This window comes from Myxine glutinosa, chromosome 9 (genome assembly GCF_964187855.1).
Source record: "Myxine glutinosa chromosome 9, kmMyxGlut1.1, whole genome shotgun sequence".
Lineage (NCBI taxonomy): Eukaryota > Metazoa > Chordata > Myxini > Myxiniformes > Myxinidae > Myxine > Myxine glutinosa.
Genome location: NC_136269.1, coordinates 16,816,799 through 16,837,294, shown reverse-complemented (window position 1 = coordinate 16,837,294; position 20,496 = coordinate 16,816,799). Strand labels below are relative to the sequence as shown.

The following is a 20,496-nucleotide window of genomic DNA, read 5'->3' as shown; positions in this document are numbered from 1 at the left end:
CTCTTAATCATGCCCTCTCCTTCATCTAAAAGTTTTTTTTTGTTATTTAAACCCACTCTTAAACATGCCCTCTCCTACATGTAAAAGTTTTTCTTGTGAATTAAACGCATTCTTAAACATGCCCTCTCCTTCATGTAAAAGTTTTTTGTTATTTAAACCCACTCTTAAACATGCCCTCTCCTACATGTAAAAGTTTTTCGTGATTTAAACACTCTTAAACATTCCCTCTCCTACATCTAAAAGTTTTTGGTTATTTAAACACTCTTAATCATGCCCTCTCCTTCATCTAAAAGTTTTTTTTGTTATTTAAACCCACTCTTAAACATGCCCTCTCCTACATGTAAAAGTTTTTTTTGTGAATTAAACGCATTCTTAAACATGCCCTCTCCTTCATGTAAAAGTTTTTTGTTATTTAAACCCACTCTTAAACATGCCCTCTCTTACATGTAAGTTTTTCGTGATTTAAACACGCTTAAACATGCCCTCTCCTACATGTAAAAGTTTTTCGTGATTTAAACACTCTTAAACATTCCCTCTCCTACATCTAAAAGTTTTTGGTTATTTAAACACTCTTAATCATGCCCTCTCCTTCATCTAAAAGTTTTTTTTGTTATTTAAACCCACACTTAAACATGCCCTCTCCGACATGTAAAAGTTTTTTCTTATTTAAACCCACTCTTAAACATGCCCTCTCCTTCATGTAAAAGTTTTTTGTTATTTAAACCCACTCTTAAACATGCCCTCTCCTTCATGTAAAAGTTTTTTGTTATTTAAACCCACTCTTAAACATGCCCCCTCTTACATGTAAGTTTTTCGTGATTTAAACACGCTTAAACATGCCCTCTCCTACATGTAAAAGTTTTTCGTGATTTAAACACTCTTAAACATGCCCTCTCCTACATCTAAAAGTTTTTGGTTATTTAAACACTCTTAAACATGCCCTCTCCTACATGTAAAAGTTTTTTTTGTGAATTAAACGCATTCTTAAACATGCCCTCTCCTTCATGTAAAAGTTTTTTTTGTTATTTAAACCCACTCTTAAACATGCCCTCTCCTTTATGTAAAAGTTTTTCGTGATTTAAACACTCTTAAACATTCCCTCTCCTACATCTAAAAGTTTTTGGTTATTTAAACACTCTTAAACATGCCCTCTCCTTCATGTAAAAGTTTTTCGTGATTTAAACACTCTTAAACATTCCCTCTCCTACATCTAAAAGTTTTTGGTTATTTAAACACTCTTAAACATGCCCTCTCCTACATGTAAAAGTTTTTTTTGTGAATTAAACGCATTCTTAAACATGCCCTCTCCTTCATGTAAAAGTTTTTCGTGATTTAAACACTCTTAAACATTCCCTCTCCTACATCTAAAAGTTTTTGGTTATTTAAACACTCTTAAACATGCCCTCTCCTACATGTAAAAGTTTTTCGTGATTTAAACACTCTTAAACATTCCCTCTCCTACATCTAAAAGTTTTTGGTTATTTAAACACTCTTAAACATGCCCTCTCCTACATGTAAAAGTTTTTTTTGTGAATTAAACCCACTCTTAAACATGCCCTCTCCTACATGTAAAAGTTTTTTTTGTTAATTAAACGCATTCTTAAACATGCCCTCTCCTTCATGTAAAAGTTTTTCGTGATTTAAACACTCTTAAACATTCCCTCTCCTACATCTAAAAGTTTTTGGTTATTTAAACACTCTTAAACATGCCCTCTCCTACATGTAAAAGTTTTTTTTGTGAATTAAACCCACTCTTAAACATGCCCTCTCCTACATGTAAAAGTTTTTTTTGTTAATTAAACGCATTCTTAAACATGCCCTCTCCTTCATGTAAAAGTTTTTTTTGTTATTTAAACCCACTCTTAAACACGCCCTCTCCTACATGTAAAAGTTTTTTTTGTTATTTAAACCCACTCTTAAACATGCCCTCTCCTTTATGTAAAAGTTTTTCATGATGTAAACACTCTTAAACATGCCCTCTCCTTTATGTAAAAGTTTTTTTGTTATATAAACACTCTCTTAAACATGCCCTCTCATACATGTAAAAGTTTCTTTGTTATTCAAACACACTCTTAACTATGCCCTCTCATACATGTAAAAGTTTCTTTGTTATTCAAACACACTCTTAACCATGCCCTCTCATACATGTAAAAGTTTCTTTGTTATTCAAACACACTCTTAACAATGCCCTCTCATACGTCAGTTTGAAACTGAAGTCACAAATAACAATAATACGAATTAAATTCACATTGAGGGAACTTCGATTCAAAGTTGTCTTTTTAATTGGTGGAATCACTTAAATAACTTGCCTTCGTCCCAAGGCTCAAAACCCAAATAGTTGAAATGAAAGTCAACGTGGTTTATCCCCAACAAAGCGTACATCTAGTTCGTGCAGTGAGCTTACAGAATCATCTCATTATTGCATCAGCACACAGAGAGACAAAGACAATTCCCATGTCCGGGCTTGCTGTGCAGACAGTGGAAATCGGTGCTGGAGACTCCAAGCCTGCTGGGCAGTTACAAGCTTAGTCTGGACAAATAAATCGATGTTTTCCAGCTGGAGCAGGAGATTAAATAAATCAAGCGCTGTGGATGAAAGCCTTCACAGGTGGTGCAAATCCCAAATGAGTTTGAGCGGTTGCCAAATACACCAAAGGGGGGTGAACGTGATATTGAACCAAGGTTATAATTCATCTTGGGGAAGACAAGTGTCCATGTTAGATGATGACGCGTCTCATGACGTGTGTTCTTTTAGTTTACAGAAGATAATCCGATGACCCGTTCATGTTGGAGACGATCATCCTTGTACAGGGCGTATGATAAGTCAATATCCAATGTTAAAAATTGTTGGAGCAGCTTTATTTATGAACACATTTTAATGAAACGAAATGTAAATGAGAGAAGTGTCCAATGGGGTTTTAAGATTAACTGGTTCAAAAAACCCTCGATGAACTGGAGGAGAGATCATAACCAATGTTCTTGCCAAAATTCCTGAAAACATGTTACGATCAGCGAATGTGATTAAGGAAAATGTGTTGATAGTGCTGGAGCATATGTGGAGGTTTAAAGAGTTGTGCATAAAACCTCACTGGAAACTTTGATTTACCCATTGTTTCATTAAAATCGTTGCCGAAGAAAAGGGTCTTTGTTTTGGCTGTCTTAATAAAGGATTTAGCCAAGGTGTGTCATCATAAAAAAAGGTCTGTAAAATGTGCAAAGGACACCCGAATGCTCTTCATGGAGATAGCAGACAGATAAGCACGTCGCAACAGAACATTGTGCCGAAAATGGTATCGATCGTTATCTTATCTCTCGTGATCTTGGGTCACATTGGTTGCATGACGTCATTTAATCTGGGGGCCCTGGGCACGTGCCCAGTGTGCCCTTGCGTTAATCCACCACTGCTGCCAGGGACCATGTGCAGTGCAATGTCAAAGTAGTGACGCCCCCTTCGGTGCCCGGCGATGACGTCATGCAGCGCCTGGAGACGGAGTAGGAAAGGAGCGGTGTACAATAGACATTGCATTAAAATGGGATTTAAAATAGTGTACATGGTAAATGATTTTCAGTCGTGTGCAGTTCGGCCAATGACGACATATTCCGTGTACGTGTGCAGAGCGCCAGCCTTGCCCTGGTGTATGGAAACGGGACAAACAACACATGGCTGTCAATCTGGTACGACCAATGGCCAATGCCACAGGAAAAGCTTTTCAACAATTTTATAATTATGAAGGAAAGCAACCTTTGAAGAAAAGCAAATTATGAAGCAAATACTGAATTTAAAAAAACAAAAAAATTTATTAAAAATAAAAAAGGAAAGCAAACTAAAAATTAAGTAAAGCAAGTTAAAAACTAAAAAAAAATATATAAAAAATTATTAAAAAGAAAAGGAAAGCAAATACAAAATTATAGAGGAAAGCAAATTATGAAGCAAATACTAAATAAATAAAAAAGGAATGGGGGGGAAATTGAAAAAAAGGAAAGCAAAAAAAAAATTACGAAGGAAAGCAAATTAAAAAGTAATATATATATATATAAAAAAAAAAAAAAAAAAAAAGGAAAGCAAATAAAAAAATTATGAAGGAAAGCAAAGATCCCTTCGGTATGATCGGCAAAACACTGGATTGTATACAGAATGTGGACTCGGGAAGCTCGGCCAAAAGTGGCACCACATGTACCTGGTGGAACAACATATGGAGCAGCTGTGCCACGTTGGCTGCATGGCACACGCACTCAGGACCTCTGAAATCTCTTCCACCTGTTGGAAGCAGAACGAAGATCTCCAAGGAATTTCCTTCCAGAGACCAAAGCTCGCAGCGAGTTCCCACACATGTTGAATCGGTACAAAGTGCTGGAGAGTAGATTATTGATAAACAATAACGCAATGTCGATGTGCATACTTGTCTGTGACTTTATCGTCACACACAATGTTATTATTATTTCGGATGCAGCCTGTGCCTGCTGGTTGCATCATTGCTGTGAGCGTGGCTGTGCCGCTGATGCAGTGCCCCGTTCCCAGTGAGCTGGTACTCGTTTTGCCAAGCTGAGTCAACACACCTGGTGTTACAAATCGCCTACTTTACACATCCACAAACATCCAGTTTAGCAGTACTTGGACAAAACTTTGGGCCATCTCGACCAATCAAATTTGCCGCTCGTGCTCTCAGGGCGGGGGAGCATCCAGATTCAGATAAAATGGCGGCTCGTGCTCAGAAACGCAAAGCAGGAGTTGAAAAAACCTTTCCAATGACCTTTTTCTCAAGACTGCACGGGGTAAGTCTCTCATTGTTTTTATTTCTATGTTAATTTTTTTCCTTCTCTGACGTTTTTGAACATTCCTTTAGAGTTAATTTAATATTCCTGTTTTTTTTCCTGAACACCCGTTGTCCCACATATACATGGGTGGACGGGGTTTTGCAATAAATTCTGTGTCTGTCTGTCCAGGCCGTAACGTATATACATATATATATATATATATATATATATATATATATATATATATATATATATATATATATATATTTAAACCATTTAAGGTTTTGTCATCAAATTTTCAACACACCTTTGTTATAAGACCATGGAGGAGACATTCATAATCGGATTAAAAGGTCAAAGACATAAAATTGTTAATTTTCATCCAATTAACCTGAAATTTGAAGAATTTGCATATTGGGTCACCAATCAAAATCTAGAAGCCGATTGTATTTTTTTAGACCAAAAGGTCAAAGGTCAACTTTACATGAAAAGGTCACTTTTCATCCAATCGACCTGAAATTTTAAAGAATTTGCATATTGGGTCACCGAATTGGGTCACCAATCAAAATCTAGAAGCCGATTGTATTTTTTAGACCAAAAGGTCAAAGGTCAACTTTATATGAAAAGGTCAATTTTCATCCAATCGAACTGAAATTTTAAAGAATTTGCATATTGGGTCATTGAATTGGTTCACCAATCAAAATCTGGAAGCCGATTGTATTTTTTAGACCAAAAGGTTAAAGGTCAACTTTACATGAAAAGGTCACTTTTCATCCAATCGACCTGAAATTTTAAAGAATTTGCATATTGGGTCACCGAATTGGGTCACCAATCAAAATCTAGAAGCCGATTGTATTTTTTAGACCAAAAGGTCAAAGGTCAACTTTATATGAAAAGGTCAATTTTCATCCAATCGAACTGAAATTTTAAAGAATTTGCATATTGGGTCATTGAATTGGTTCACCAATCAAAATCTAGAAGCCGATTGTTTTTTAGATCGATCAATTTTGCTGTTTTGACATGTCAATGGTTTCCATGACAACAGGCTTGTGCAGTTTGCATACAGAGCGAGATGCGCAGTCACCGGTTCATTAATGCTTCCATGTACATTTATTACTTACAAAATCGAAGATTTTTCAACCATATATTGGTCGGACAACTTTGTTATTCTGTCCGTTTGTCAATCACTTGCAGGTCATAATTCTAAACCAATCGTCATGAAACTTTACCAAGTTGTGGAAGTAGTCACAACTGAGAAGCCTATTGATTTTTGAAGTCAAAGGTCATCTTGAGATCAAATTTCTAAAAGTCATTTTTCATCCGATTGACTTAAAAGTTGAACAGATTTTGCAAATTGCGTCACATAATTGGGAAACAACCATTATTAAGGTCAAAAGATCAAAGGTCAAACTTCTAAAATCTATTTTCATCTGAGAAATCGTCCATTTTCATCCGATTGACTTGAAAATTAAACAGCAATTGCAGAGTGCCTCACTGAATTGGGAAACCAACCATTTTGGGGTCAAAAGTTCAAAGATCAATTCAAGGCCAAGCCTGTACAATCATCAATTTTAATCTGCAAAATCATCCTTTTTCATCCGATTGACTTCAAATTTGAAGAATAATTGCATATTGCACACTGAATTGGGAACGCAACTATTTTTGAGGTCAAAAGTTCAAATGTCAACTCCAGTTCAAACCACTAAAATCATCAATTTTCATCTGAAAGAATAATCAATTTTAATCCGATCGACCTAAGCTTTGAGGTACACACACTTTAAGGTACACACACTCACCTCTAAGATGTCTAGCCTGGGTTCCTTTCACAGGCAGAGCGATTCATCATTGCGCCGGCCCTCAGATGGACGTTAAACTGGCGTCCAGTCTGCCAGCATTCGTTGGTGGACATTACCGACCCCACAATGTCCTTCGCTAAGGATTCCTGTCCTAACCTTACGTTCACTGTCTCAAGGGAATAAAGTGCAAAAAAAGGGTCAACCCCCCACCCCCCTCCCAATCCCAAGGGTCTTTGCTATGCCCCTTAGCTGGGCATGTGGAGATTAGTAGTAGACATCGTCGTTTTTACCTATTTTTTACTCCACGATTTTTTTTTCTGCAGCTTCCTACCCATGTCTTATAGCAGAACTCCACGTACAGTGCCTTCAGAAAGTATTCACACCCCTTGACTTTTTCACATTTTGCTGTGTTTCAGCCTGAATTTAAAATGATTAAATTGAGATTTTTTTGTCACTGATCTTCAGGTCCATACCCCATAATGTGAAAGTGGAATTTTTTTTTCAAAATAATTTAAAATAAAAAGCTGAAATGTCTCGAGTCAATAAGTATTCAACCCCTTTGCTACGACACTCCAAATTGAGTTCAGGTGCATCCAATTTCCTTTGATCATCTTTGAGACGTCTCTATAACTTGATTTGAGTCCACCTGTGGCCAATTCAATTGATTGAAAATTATTGAGAAAGAAGTACACCTTTCGATATAAGGTCCCACAGGTGACAATGCATGTTAGAGCAGAAACTCGACCAAGCGGTCCAAGGCAATATCCGTACAACTGAGATAGAATTGTGAGGAATAGATCTGGGGAAGGGTATAAAACAAGTTCTGGAGTGTTGAAAGTTCCCAAGAGCAAAGTGAACTCCATCATTAGGAAATGGAAAGAATATGGAGCTACCCAGACTCTTCCAAGAGCTGGCCGTCCGACCAAACTGAGCAACTGGGAAAGAAATACCTTGGTCAGGGGGGTGAACAAAAACCCAATGACCACTAACAGAACTGCAGAGTTCCATGGCTAAGATGGGAGAACCTGCCAGAAGGACAACAGTCTCCGCAGTCCTTCACAAATCTAGGCTTTATGGGAGACTGGGAGAGTGACCAGACGGAAGCCACTCTTGAGAAAAAGGCACATGACAGCATGCCTGGAGTTTTCAAAAAGGCACGTGAAAGACTCTGAGCATGAGGCAAAATATTCTGTGGTGTGATGAGATGAGAGTTGAACTCTTTGGCCTAAATGCAAAGTGCTACGTCTGGCGGAAATCGAGCACAGCTCATCACCCATCTAACACCATCCCTACCGTGAAGCATGGTGATTGCAGCATCATGCTATGGGGATGCTTTTCAGCGGAAGGGAAGGGGAGACTTGTAAGGTCAGAGTTAACAATGAATGGAGCCAAATACAGGCAAATCCTTGAGGAGAACTTGCTACAGAGTGCAAAAGACCTGAGACTGCGGCGAAGATTTACGTTCCAACCGGACAATGACCTCAAGCATACAGCCAAAGCAACACTGGAATGGATTCAGAACAAGAATGTGAAATTCCTTGAGTGGCCGAGCCGAAGTCCTGACTTGAATCCGATTGAGAATTTGTGGAAAGACTTGAAGATTGCTGTTCACCGACACTCCTCATCCAACTTGACAGCTTGAACAAATCTGCAAGGAAGAATGGGAGAAAGTCTCCAAATTAGATATTCCCAAATTTTCTGTCTTCTACCGACTCCTCTCCGGCCTTGCTCCCCCAGCTCTCTCTGTGCTTTGTCCCCCAAATATTCCTACAGGTCGCACAAGATCTGCCAGCAACCCTCTTCTGGTGAAAATGCCAAAATCTAAGCTCTCTGCTCACCTTCACTCTTTCATTCCTCTTTTCTCCCACCTCGAGAACAAACTCCCTCACTCTTCAATCCCACTCCTCCCTCCAGGTCTTTAAAACAGCTGTCCACTCTTATCTTCCACCATCCAAAACCTTGATCTTTTCTACCCCCGTTAATTCACCCCAGATTCACATTTTTGAAATACCAACTTCTTTCCTGGAAGTCCTTGCAGTGTCCATGTGCTTTTGTACCTCTCCCACCCCTCACCCCTTCCCGTGCCTCCTCCCCCCAAGCCCTCTCCCTCCAACAGATCTCCCGATGTCCCTGTTCTCCACTGTTGTACTTGTGTGCTTCCCTATCTCTCCCCATCTTGCCTCCCGCTTGCTTTATCACATGTTTTATATGTCAGTTTGTCTTTTTGTGATCGATGTTAGCTCTTACACGAGCCTCAATCTTGTATCCAAAGAAAACAAACAAAAAAAATCCAGATGTGCAAAGCTGACACAGATATACCCGAGAAGACTCAAATCTGTAATCGCCGCCACAGGCACTTCTACAAAGTATTGACGCAGAGGGTTGAATACTTATGTAAATTGGATATTTCTCTCGAATTTTCAATTATTTTGTAAAACAAACAAAAAAAAATTCACTTAGACATTATGAGCCTATGTGAATGAAACCTTCATGTGTCAATCAATGACCAAAAAAAAAAAATCTCAGTTTAATCCATTTTAAATTCAGGCTGTAACACAAGGCACTGTACGTTTTTTGTTCATCTCATTTATTTTTTTTGTATACAAGATCGAGGCTCGTGAAAGAGCGAACATTAATCACACAAAAAGGCAACCGACACAAAAAACACAAAATAAGGGGAGCGGAACACAAGATGGGGAGAGAGGGGGAAGGACACAAACACAACATTTGAGAGCAAGGACATCGAGAGAAATGTGGGAGGGGGAGGGCTTGGGGGGAGGTGGCAGAGGTATAAAACACATCAACACTGCAAGGACTTCCAGGAAAGAAGTTGGAATTTCCAAAAAAGTGTATCTGGGGTGAATTAGCGGGGGTAGAAAAGATCAAGGTTTTGGATGGGGGAAGATAAGAGATGGTGGTGAACAGCTGTTTTAAAGACCTGGAGGGAGGAGAGGGATTGAAGGGAGTGGGGGAGTTTGTTCCAGAGGTGGGAGAAAAGGGGAATGAAAGAGTGAAGGTGAGCAGAGAGTCTAGATTTTGGCAGTTTAACCATAAGAGGGTTTCTGGCAGATCTTGTGCGACCTGTAGGAATATTAGGGGGACAGAGCACAGAGAGCACTGGGGGAGCAAGGCCGGAAAGTAGTCGGTAGCAGACAGAAAGACCACCAACCTGCCTGCGGTGAGTAAGTGAAAGGCCCTCGGAGTTAGCTTCATCGCAGGAGATTCCAATGATTCTGAAAGCTTTGGTTTCAACAGCGTGAAGCCGAGCTATGTGTGAGGCAGGAGCACGGGCCCAGAGGGGAGAACAGTATTCCATAGAGCTGCGGATGAAAGCCTTGTATGTGGTGAGGAGCTCAGGCGTGCCAAGGAAGGACTTCGCACGACGGAGGATGCCCAGTTGGCGACTGGCTTTGGAGGTCAGCTTGGAAATGTGGTTATCCCAAGAAAGATCATGGCAGATAGTGAGACCCAAAAGCTTGAGCGACAGAGCTTCTTGGAGGATTGTTCAGAAAGTAGATGGGAGGGTTGTCCCGTCGGTCTTTTCGGAGAGACATAGGAAGAGTGTGAGATTTGTAGGGATTGAAAGACATGTTCCACTTGTTTGACCAGTCTGATTTTGTCCAGGTCTGCAGAGAGTGAGGAGGTTGCAGACTGCCGATCTGAGGGATGAGGAATGGAGCGGCAGATAGTGGAGTCATCAGCAAAGAGATAGAGAGGATTTTCCAGAGAGTCGGAGAGATCATTGATGAAGACCAGAAATAGTGCAGGGCCCAGAACACTACCTTGGGGAACTCCAGCCAGAACAGGAGGGGAGATGAGAGAAATCCATTCAGGGCCACACGTTGCCTACGACCAGAGAGGAAGTCCGCAAGCCATGAGTGGAGATTTCCATGGATACCATAGGAGGAGAGTTTGGTGAGCAGAGCTGGTTGCCAGACCGTATCGAAGGCACGTGATATGTCAAGGGAGACAGCTCTGATTTCCTGTTTGGCATTGAGGACCTCCATCCATTGTTGAGACAGCAGAAGCAGCATGTCCAGAGTAGAATGACCTGGTCTGAATCCAAATTGATGATCAGAGATCAAGCCATTGGAGAAGACGAAGGATTTGATATCCGAAGCAATGATGGATTCCATGACTTTGCTGATAATTGGGAGCAGGCTGATTGGTCTGTAGTTGCAAGGATCTGTTTTTGCACCTTTTTGTGTAAAGCGGTAATGTTTGCTGGTTTCCAAGATGCTGGCAGATGACCTTGAGCAAAAGAGAGGGTGAAAAGAACAGAGAGAGGGTGAGATAGGGCGGCAGAGCAGGATTTTAGGACCCGTGGGCTGATGCCGTCTGGTCCAGTTGCAGAATCAGAGTCGAGGTTTGACAAAAACTTCTCCACCTTGTCAGGAGAGGAGGACACAGAGTCCAGGAGCAGTTGGGTTCGACTGGGAAAGGTGGGAACAGAGAGAGATGGGTTTGGGACACAAGATTTTGAGGCAAACACAGAGTTGAGTCATTTGGCTTTGTCACGTGCGGTGTCAACTGTGTAGCCATTTGAGGTAAGGGAGGGGATGGAGGGGGAACAAACACCAGAAACGGATTTGACCAGACGCCACGAGGATTTGGAGGAAGGAGACAGGTTTGAGAGTTCAATCTTGAGTGTGGAGAGATAGTGCTTCCTGGCACTCCTGAGGGTAGACACACACTTGTTCCGAGCTTGGTGGAAGGAACTGAGATTGCCTTCAGTTGGATTTGCCTTCCAAGAGGCAAAGGCAAGTTGTTTCAGGGCAACTGCCTCACCACAAACGTCAGTGTACCATGGACGGGAGGAAGGGTAAGACACCTGTAGACACGATGGGATAAATCTGTGCATGAGAGAGATAAGAGCAGTTTGCTTTGGAAGAATTCCCAGGAAGAATTGATGTCAGAGGCAGTAGAGATGGGAGACCAGTCCAGATGATTGGTGGCTGCTTGCAGACCATGCCAGTCAGCCCGAGTGAAATGCCAGACTCGTCGGTGCTGAGGAGGCTCTCTGAGAATGGCCACAGAGATGTCCACTTTAACAAGCACATGATCAGAAGAACCGATTGGAGCAGAAGAAGAGCAGCAGACATTTGCAGGGAAGTTTGTCATAACCAAGTCCAGAAGAGAATATACTCCATTGACTGAGATCCGGGTCGGGAAATTGACAGATTGTGTCAGTCCCAATGAGTCGCAGAAGTCCTTGGCTGAGGTGCCATGGCTGGTGAGAGAGGCATGATGACAGCCAGCTGGCATGAAGACAGTTGAAGTCGCCACATATGAGGAAGAGAGAGTTTGGATGAGTTGATAGAAGTTGGTCCATGTTGTCAGACAGGGAAATGTAAATGCAGTCATCACTGTTTGCAGGACGGCACAGAACACATATGAACAAAAGGTGGGAGCGGAGAGGAAGCCGTAGCAAGAGGTACTCCTGGGGGTGAGGTGGAGAGAGGGCAGTGCAAGGAGAGTGAGGAAGAGTTTTTGATAAAGATAGCAACCCTACCACCAGGATGAGGCTCAGGTCTATCATACCAGAGGAGGGAGTAACCAGGAAGAGATATTAAGGAATCAGAGACATCTTGAAGGAGGAAAGTTTCTGTTAAGCAGATCAAGTCTGGATTGTCAGAAGCAACCTGAATGGAGAGATCAACCAGGTTTGAGCGAAGGCCCCGGATGTTTGAGGTCCATACCGTTAATGAGGAGAGAGGGGGAGCATCGGGTGCAGGACAGGGGAGGGGAGGGGTAGGGTCAGATGAAGGATGAGAGCGGGATGTAAGGAGAGCAGTTGATAGTGTGTCAAAGATTACAGAAGAGTTACAAGAGAGGGAAGGATGAGGAGGACGAAAGGTTTGATGGTGATGGGATGAGGCACAGTGAGGGGCTGTTTGAGGGGGGGGGGGGGGGGGAGCAGAGGAAAGTCGAAGGTTGGGGGAGGTGGAGGTATGAGATGCAAGGGAGACGAAGTGGGGAGGAGGCAGCTTTGAGGAGGAGGTGGGAGGAGGGAGAATTTGGGAGGGATGGTTGGGGGGGGATATTAGAAGGGGAGGGGTTGGGGGGGAGTTTTGAATGGGAGGGGCAAGGGGGGAGTTTAGGAGGGGAGGGGCAAGGGGGGAGATTTAGAGGGGAGGGGCAAGGGGGGAGATTTGGAGGGGAGGGGCAAGGAGGGAGATTTGGAGGGGAGGGGCAAGGAGGGAGATTTGGAGGGGAGGGGCAAGGGGGGAATTTAGAAAGTGGATGATTAATGAAAGACGAACATTGATAACAATTTGGGTTTACTGTGATTTTCAAGTTAGCGATCCGTTTAAGAACAATGGAGGAGGGGTGGAATGAATGTGAATTTAGAGCATGTAGTGATTTCGAGTTATAAGAGATAGAATATTTTTTTGAAATGGAATGAGTTGGAGAGGAAATTGAAAAAAGCCTTTTAAATAGAAAGAAAAACAGCGTGTTGTAATATACCACTGAATAAAACACTGCAGGGGAAACTTTAAACATATTTAAACAGAACCGTGAAGAACAATCTAATATTCACAAAAATACCAACGGGGAGAGGGAGCCTATTGGGACAACCACGACTTTGAACAGGGCAAAAGGTGGAAGGCCAAAACCAGACAGAACATCAATTCCGTTTTTTCTTCATCAATTCCAATTCCGTGACAAAACATCAATTCCGTTTCATTCTGAGTTTATTTGTATTTCCCGTTTTTTCTGTGTTTTTTTTTTGCATTCGTTCCTGTGTTTTGTTTTTTCATTTTTTTGAGTTTTACCTCATCTGCTTTTGATTCTTAGTTCGATTATAAACCATCTGATTGATGTTTTGTAGGCAGTGTATTGCATTGCATAAATGAGAATAATTATGAAAACCTGAAGCAAAACTTGCATGTGGTTTATGAGCATGTATTATACATCATGGTTATATACCTGGAATCATTCAAATTTCACAGGGCCATGGATGTATATGCAGGCCTTAGGCCTGCCAATCTGTGCTGCTTCATGGAATGGTGGCGCATGATTTTAATTGGGGTGGAGTCAAGCCAACTGTCCAGCCAATGGGTGTAAAGCAGTGGGTTGGAGTCAGGGTAGCTGAAAACTGGCCCATGTATATATAATACGTGATATTTTCTACATTACAAAAAGGCATAACTCCATGAAAAATCGGGGAAACGCCGCGAAACTCAAACTTGTGCTGTAACTTCATAATCTATCTATATATATATATAAAAGAAAGAAAGAAAGTGTTTGTTTGTTTGTCTGCACGCGCTAATCTCCTGAACGATGAAAGATAGGAGGAAACCTCTAAAACAAAAAATGTCGGGACGGGCCCCGGGAAGGTTATAGGCTAGGTGGCAAGGCCGGTCGAGGCCGCCTCGGCCGGGCTGGGCCAATTTCGCAATTAAAAGCTGAGCTGAATTATAGTAGTCAATCTTCTACGGCCGCGAGTAAAAGCTGAATTATAGTAGTAAATTCCATCAAAAAGAACCAAAAATGTCAGGATTGGCCCCGGGAAGGTTATCGGCTAGGTGGCAAGGCGGGTCGAGGCCGCCTCAGCGGGGCTGGGCCAATTTTGCAATTGAAAGCTGAGCTGAATTGTCGTAGTAAATTCATTTTAAAATAACTAAAAATGTCGGGACGGGCCCCGGGAAGGTTATAGGCTAGGTGGCAAGGCCGGTCGAGGCCGCCTCGGCCAGGCTGGGCCAATTTCGCAATTAAAAGCTGAGCTGAATTATAGAAGTCAATCTTCTACGGCCACGAGGAAAAGTTGAATTATAGTAGTCAATCTTCTACGGCTGCGAGTAAAAGCTGAATTATAGTAGTCAATCTTCTACGGCCGCGAGTAAAAGCTGAATTATAGTAGTAAATTCATTCAAAAAGAACCCGGGCAACGCCGGGTGCTTTCGGCTAGTAAATCAAAATAAAGCCATGTACCAAGTTTCAGTTGAATGTGTTAAGAGGTATGGGACAAAAAGTCTAGAAAACCACATGTAGGACGGATAGATGGAGAGCAAAGTTTATAGTCCCCTCTGGGTTGGGGACTAATAAATGTCTACACGTGCCAGGTAGAATCAGCATTTAAAATAACTTTTCTCCAACAAATACAAAAAACTATTGTCATTCATGGAACCATTCATGATTTTCTGCATTTTCATTGGCAGCAACCCTTTTTTGCATCGAAATGGCCACCAGATGCAACACACGTTTTCGTGTAGAAATCTTGATCAACAGAACAAATCATTTAGTGTGAATAGAGAGTTTCATCATTTAATAACACACATTCATCAAGTGACAAAGGACAGTTCAGCACTGATTTACAATGAAACTTTCATCAAGTGTGCCATATAAATGAAGAGCATGAGTTTATACTTGCAATTTAAAATTATATTAACTTTACATTCGAGAAAATATATCATGGTATGTTGCAAGATTGTCCCGTTTCAAACTTCCCCAGGACACCATTTGTGTCTGTGTTTATGCTGTGTCATGTCCATTGTCCCACCATCATGTCCATACGGTGTGCATTTTGTGTCGATGTCACACCCCAGTGGAGGGGGGAGGGGGATGAGCGGTGGTGGCAAGGTGAGATTGGTCACTGGCAGGCCAGTACAGGTGTTTGATTCTCCGCTTAAATTGCTCGTACACATGTGCTGGTTGCTAGGCAGAGATGGTCTTACAGTTTCGAGTGAAACTCGTTTCTTCCGCCGATTCATGAGGATGGCATCCTCTCTCAATCGTGGTGGATAACCACAAGATCTTGCCATCTCTGGTGTTTCATAACAGTGCTCTGTAAAATAACTTTGTGTTCCGACCATAAAAGCGAACATTTTGTAGGCCCGGTCCACACTCAGGTATTTTGGACAAACCTCGTCCAATTTCTGGCAAACCTAGGGTCATTCGGCCATTGGTGTATCATGAAACAGTACTAAAATGGCGGTCGACTTCCGAGTGTGGCGTTGTGGTTAAGCATGAAGAAGAAGAGGATTTATACTTTTGATTTTAAAATTACCAACTTTATAAACAGCAAATAGAAAAAAAGACATGTCTCTTTAGTAGGATATCAAGGGATAGATTCGCGTTGAGGTTATCTGAGTGTTTGGGTTCCCCTTTAAGTGCAGAATAATAAACATCAAGTGTGTTTGAATCAAGCTATAGTACCCTCTGCACACAGTTATTTCAATGCCTTCACAATCTCAATGGCCGTCGGGCGATCCCAAGACCTTCTCAAAGAGTGACGCATGATGACTTTTCCTGTTTGGTCCAGTGCAAAGTCCCCTCCAAGCTGGTGAATACACAATGGTGGATTAGGGAAAAAAAAATAGGTTCGATGAGGATGCAAAACTTGTTTTGAGGCCTCATGCAATCATATAAATAATTACAATGAGAAATACAAGAAGTTAAAGACGTGGTGAAAATAATACTGTTATCACAATTAAATGGTTTCATCAATGTCTGTAATTAAGTGGTTCGGTTTCAATATGGTCGGTTGAGTCGTCGTTTTTGACGCATCTCTTCCCTTCATTGGTGTGCTCACTGAACATCGAGTTGTGCGATGGCCGTACAAGTACAATGCGGGATCCACAGCGTCGACCGCAAACATCGCAGGTGTAGACTGGTCCTTGCGGAGATGGACATTGGCAGGTTTTCCTTTCTTGCCTCCGCGGTCTCTCCATAGCTCCTGAGATGACGGAATGTTGTGACATGTGATGGCTTGGAACCAAAGAAGTGGTGAAATGAAATTATCTGCAAGAAGTTATTCCTTATTCTGAAGATAATTATGTGACAAGTTCATGAGAATTAAACTAAAATACAAGTTTAAAATGTGCTTTTTATTCTACCTTTTTCCAGAAAAGATTGAGGCCCATGGAAGTGTGACATGATGGAGGGTAAAAAGGCAACAAACTGGGACAGTGGGATCACAGAGGGACACAATAAGAAAGGGAATGAACAACCAGGAAAAAGAGGAAGGCAGGAAACACAAACCTGCAAGAAAGAAGGTGAGGTTAGGTGTGGTTAATGTGGTGAGATGGAATTGGGGATAGTGATGGGGGATGACCTCAGATGGTGGGGCACCACCTGCTTGAAGTTATGAAGGGAAGAGTGGGATTTAACAGGCAGGTCCACAAATGGAAGGAAAGAGAAACAAAACAAACTGGTGAGTAAGGCAGCGAGAAGAGACAATTACGTGCTAGCTTCATCAATGCCATTGTGTGTGTGTCGTTGGTCGATATCTCCATACGCCGGTTTCAGAAAGTGGACCGGAGCCCACCCAGGTCTCAAAGTATCCACTTTCGCGTGTGTGTAATTGTTGTTGGTTGCGATCTCCACAAGTGGGTGGGTTTCAGGAGATGGAGCAGAGACTTAGCAGGTCTCAAAGTATTCACCTCCGTCAGTGTGTGTGTGTGTGTGTGTGTGTGTGTGTGTGTTTCATTTTTTCAGCGTGTGTTTTGTTGATTTGTAATACTCAGTTCCAGAAAGCGGATAATAAGCTTGTTACATACACGTCAGGTGGGTCAACAACAACTGTTGACTACCTGATGGTGCGTAGGCAAGATAGGATGAACCTCCGGGACACAAAGATGATCCCGGGGGAGGAGGCTGTTTCACAGCACCACTTGGTTGTCTGCGAAATAAGGGTGAATGGTGCGAGGAGAGCTCGGTGGGTGAAGTACCAACCGAGAATGAAGGTGTGGAGGTTGAAAGAGGTGACAGTAAGGGAGGCATTAAAAGAGAGGCTGAGTAGGGTAGAGGATGATGTGGTTGAGCTTGAAAGTGGTTGGATGTCAATGAAATGTCTGTTGGATATCTGTTGGGAGCCGTTGGTGAGGTTTGTGGATGGACAAAAGGACCACCGAGGCACTCGGAAACATGGTGGTGGGATGATGAAGTTGGAAAGAAGATTGACAAGAAGAGGAAGAAGTTCAAGGAGTGGCAGAAGGTGAAGGCTACGGGGGCAAAAGAGGCAGAGCATGAAAGTTATAAGGCTGGAAAAAAAGAGGTAGCAAAGGCGCAGGAGGCATATAGGAAAATGTTCAGAGAACGCTTGGATTTGGAAGAGGGTCAGAGAGCGCTATTCAGGATTGCAAAGCAGATAGCGAAAGAGAGTTGCGATGTGATGGGGGTGAGTTGCTTGAAGGATGAAGTGGGACAAATCGTTGTGGACCCAGTTGGAATTAAAGAAAGATGGAAGAGATATATGGAAATGCTGTTGAATGCAGAGAATGAATGGGACAGCAACATAGAGAGTAACCCAGTTTTAGGACTGGCATAGAAGATAACTGAGAAGGAAGTTGACGAAGCGATAAAAGCAATGAAGAGTAGAAAAGCGGGAGGGCCGATGGGAGTTGTGGGAGATATGTTGAAGGCAGCAGGAAGTTGGGGTGTGAAGAGAATGACACAGATCTGTAATCTGGTGGTGAAAGGAGGTCGCATTCCAGTGGATTGGGAACTCAGTACCCTCGTCCCTCTACACAAGGGGAAAGGTGACCCTCTGGACTGTGGCTCGTACAAAGCGATAAACTTATTGGAGCATGGAATGAAGCTGGAGAAGAGGATAAGGAAGAAAGTAAAGATCGACGAAATGCAGTTTGGATTTATGCCAGGAAGAGGAACGACAGACGTGCTTTTTATTATAAGGCAGTTGCAGGAGAAGTACATGGAGAAGAGGAAGAAGTTGTTTCTTGGGTTTGTTGATCCGGAGAAAGCATTCGATAGGGTTCCACGTGAAGTAGTGACATCGGCATTGAGGAAGTTAGGAGTGGAGGAATGGTTGATCAGTGTGGTGTTGGCGATGTATGAGAGAGTGCGCACAGTTGTAAGGACGAAGGACGGGAACAGTGGTGAGTTTGAGGTGAAGGTGGGAGTGCATCAGGGGTCGGTACCAAGTCCACGACTATTTGTAGCTGTGATGGAGGTACTGGCTCAGAACATAAAGGAGGGTTTTCCGTGGGAATTGTTGTATGCAGATGATCTGGTGTTAATTGCGGAGAGTATGGATGGACTGAAGGAGAAGATGAACAAGTGGAAGGAATGTATGGAGGCGAAAGGTCTGAAGGTGAATATCGGAAAGATGAAGATGATGTGATGTGGTAAAGCATGTGGTGAGGTGGAAAGAACTGGGAAGTGGCCGTGTGCTGTGTGCAGGAAGGGTGTCGGAGTGAACTCCATTCAATGTACAATGTACGCTGAGTGGTTCATCAAAATGTAGTGGTCTGAGAGGGTCATTAACCAGTGTGGCAGCTACATTCAAGTGTAAGATGTGCATCGAGAGAGCTGCAGATGGAGGAAATGTTGAGTTGGATATTGGAGACGGTGTGAAGCTGGAAGGTGTGAAAACATTTTGCTACCTCGGAGACATGCTGAATGGAGAAGGTGGATCAGACTTTGCGACAGTTGCTGGAGTGAGATGTGCATGGAAGAAGTTTCAGAAACGGAGTGGCGTGCTGACGAGGAGGGGAGTGTCGTTGAAGCTGAAGGGAAAGGTGTATGCTGCATGTGTGAGAAGTGTTATGATTTATGGGAGTGAGACATGGGTAATGAACGTAGAGCAGCAACAAAGGCTGGAAAGGGTGGGAATGCGAATGGTTCGGTGGATGTGTGGAGTATCGTTGAGAGAGAGGAAGACAAATGATGAATTGCGAAAGATGATGGGAATAGAGCCTGTGATTGATGCTGTGAAGAGAAACAGGTTGAGATGGTTTGGTCATGTGTTGTGGAAGGATGAAAGTGACTGGTTGAGAAGAGTGATGGAAATGAATGTAGAAGGGAGTAGAGGACGAGGAAGACCGAGAAAGACTTGGCTAAAGATGGTGGAAGAAGAAATGCGGGCAAGGAGGTTAACATGGGGAGATGCAGAAAATAGGGAAAAATGGAGAAGATCATCATGGGGCCTCAAGGATAACCCCCGCTCTCGCAGGGAAAATTGCCTTAAAATGCCTGTTGTTGTTGTTGTTGTTGTAGTGTGTGTGTGTGTGTTTATAATATGTATAATGTCACGTATAATACAGTGCCTTCAGAAAGTTTTCACACCCCTTGACCTTTCAGCACATTTTTCCACATTACAGCCTGAATTTAAAATTGATTAAATCGAGATATTTTTGTTACTAATCTGCACGTAATACCCATAATGCCGAAATGAAATTTGTTAAAAAAAAAAAAAATTGTAACAAAATAACTAAAAAGTGAAAAACAGAAGTATCAAATTTACATAAGTATTCAACCCACCCCCTCCAGTCCTCCACTCCCCCACAAGTCAATACTTCATATAAGTGCCTTTGACATCGATTAGAGCATTGAATCTTCTTGCGTATGTCTGTGTCAACTTTGCACATTTGGATTTGGAGAGTTCCTCCCAGTCTTCCTTGCATATTTGCTCAAGCTCTGTCAAGTTGGATGGGAAGTGTCGGTGAACAGGAATCTTCAAGTATTCCCACAGATTCTCAATGGGATTCAAGTCTGATCTTCGGCTGGGCCACTCAAGGACTTTCACGATCTTGTTCTGAGGCCAATCGAGTGTTGCTTTGGCTGTGTGCTTGGGGTCATTGTCCTGTTGGAACGTAAATCTTCGCTGCAGTCTCAGGTCTTTTGCACTCTGAAGCAGGTTCTCCTGAAGTATTTGCCTGTATTTGGTTCCATTCATTGATCCCTCTGTCCTTACAAGTCTCCCAGTTCCTGCCACTGAAAAGCATCCCCATAGCATGATGCCGCCATCACCATGCTTCACGGGAGGGATGATGTGCGATGGATGATGTGCGATGGGTGATGAGCTGTGCTCGGTTTCCGCCAGATGTATCGCTTTGCATTCATGCCAAATAGTTCAATTTCCGTCTCATTAGACCACATAATATTTTCTCTCATGCTCTGAGTCTTTCACGTGCCTTTTTGTGAACTCCAGGTATGTTGTCATGTACCTTTTTCTCAGGAGTGGCTACAGTCTGGCTACTCC

General features: G+C 42.5%; 2 protein-coding genes across 9 annotated transcripts in view; both read right to left on the bottom strand.

The window, feature by feature from the left end:
* Positions 1–2,862: 2,862 nt before the first annotated feature.
* LOC144893709 (uncharacterized) lies at positions 2,863–4,597 on the bottom strand. Its single transcript, XM_078785077.1, has 3 exons — positions 4,584–4,597; positions 4,179–4,410; positions 2,863–3,631 (listed from the first exon to the last, which is right to left on the bottom strand). Exons 1-3 carry the CDS (start codon positions 4,595–4,597, stop codon positions 3,566–3,568), a joined length of 312 nt encoding a protein of 103 aa, XP_078641203.1. The 3' UTR covers positions 2,863–3,565.
* A 10,208-nt stretch (positions 4,598–14,805) lies between these two features.
* Positions 14,806–20,496, bottom strand: part of LOC137416354 (uncharacterized) — a 75,406-nt gene continuing 69,715 nt past the window's right edge. For 4 of the 8 annotated variants that reach the window (XM_078784131.1, XM_078784129.1, XM_078784130.1 and 1 more), the window contains exon 8: positions 14,806–15,834. In XM_078784131.1, the coding sequence (XP_078640257.1) occupies positions 15,724–15,834 (111 nt within the window). In that variant the 3' untranslated portion in view covers positions 14,806–15,723. Of the gene's footprint in view, positions 15,835–16,086; positions 16,231–20,496 lie in introns of all 8 variants that reach the window. The other 4 variants (XM_078784127.1, XM_078784128.1, XM_078784126.1 and 1 more) reach the window with 2 other exon arrangements.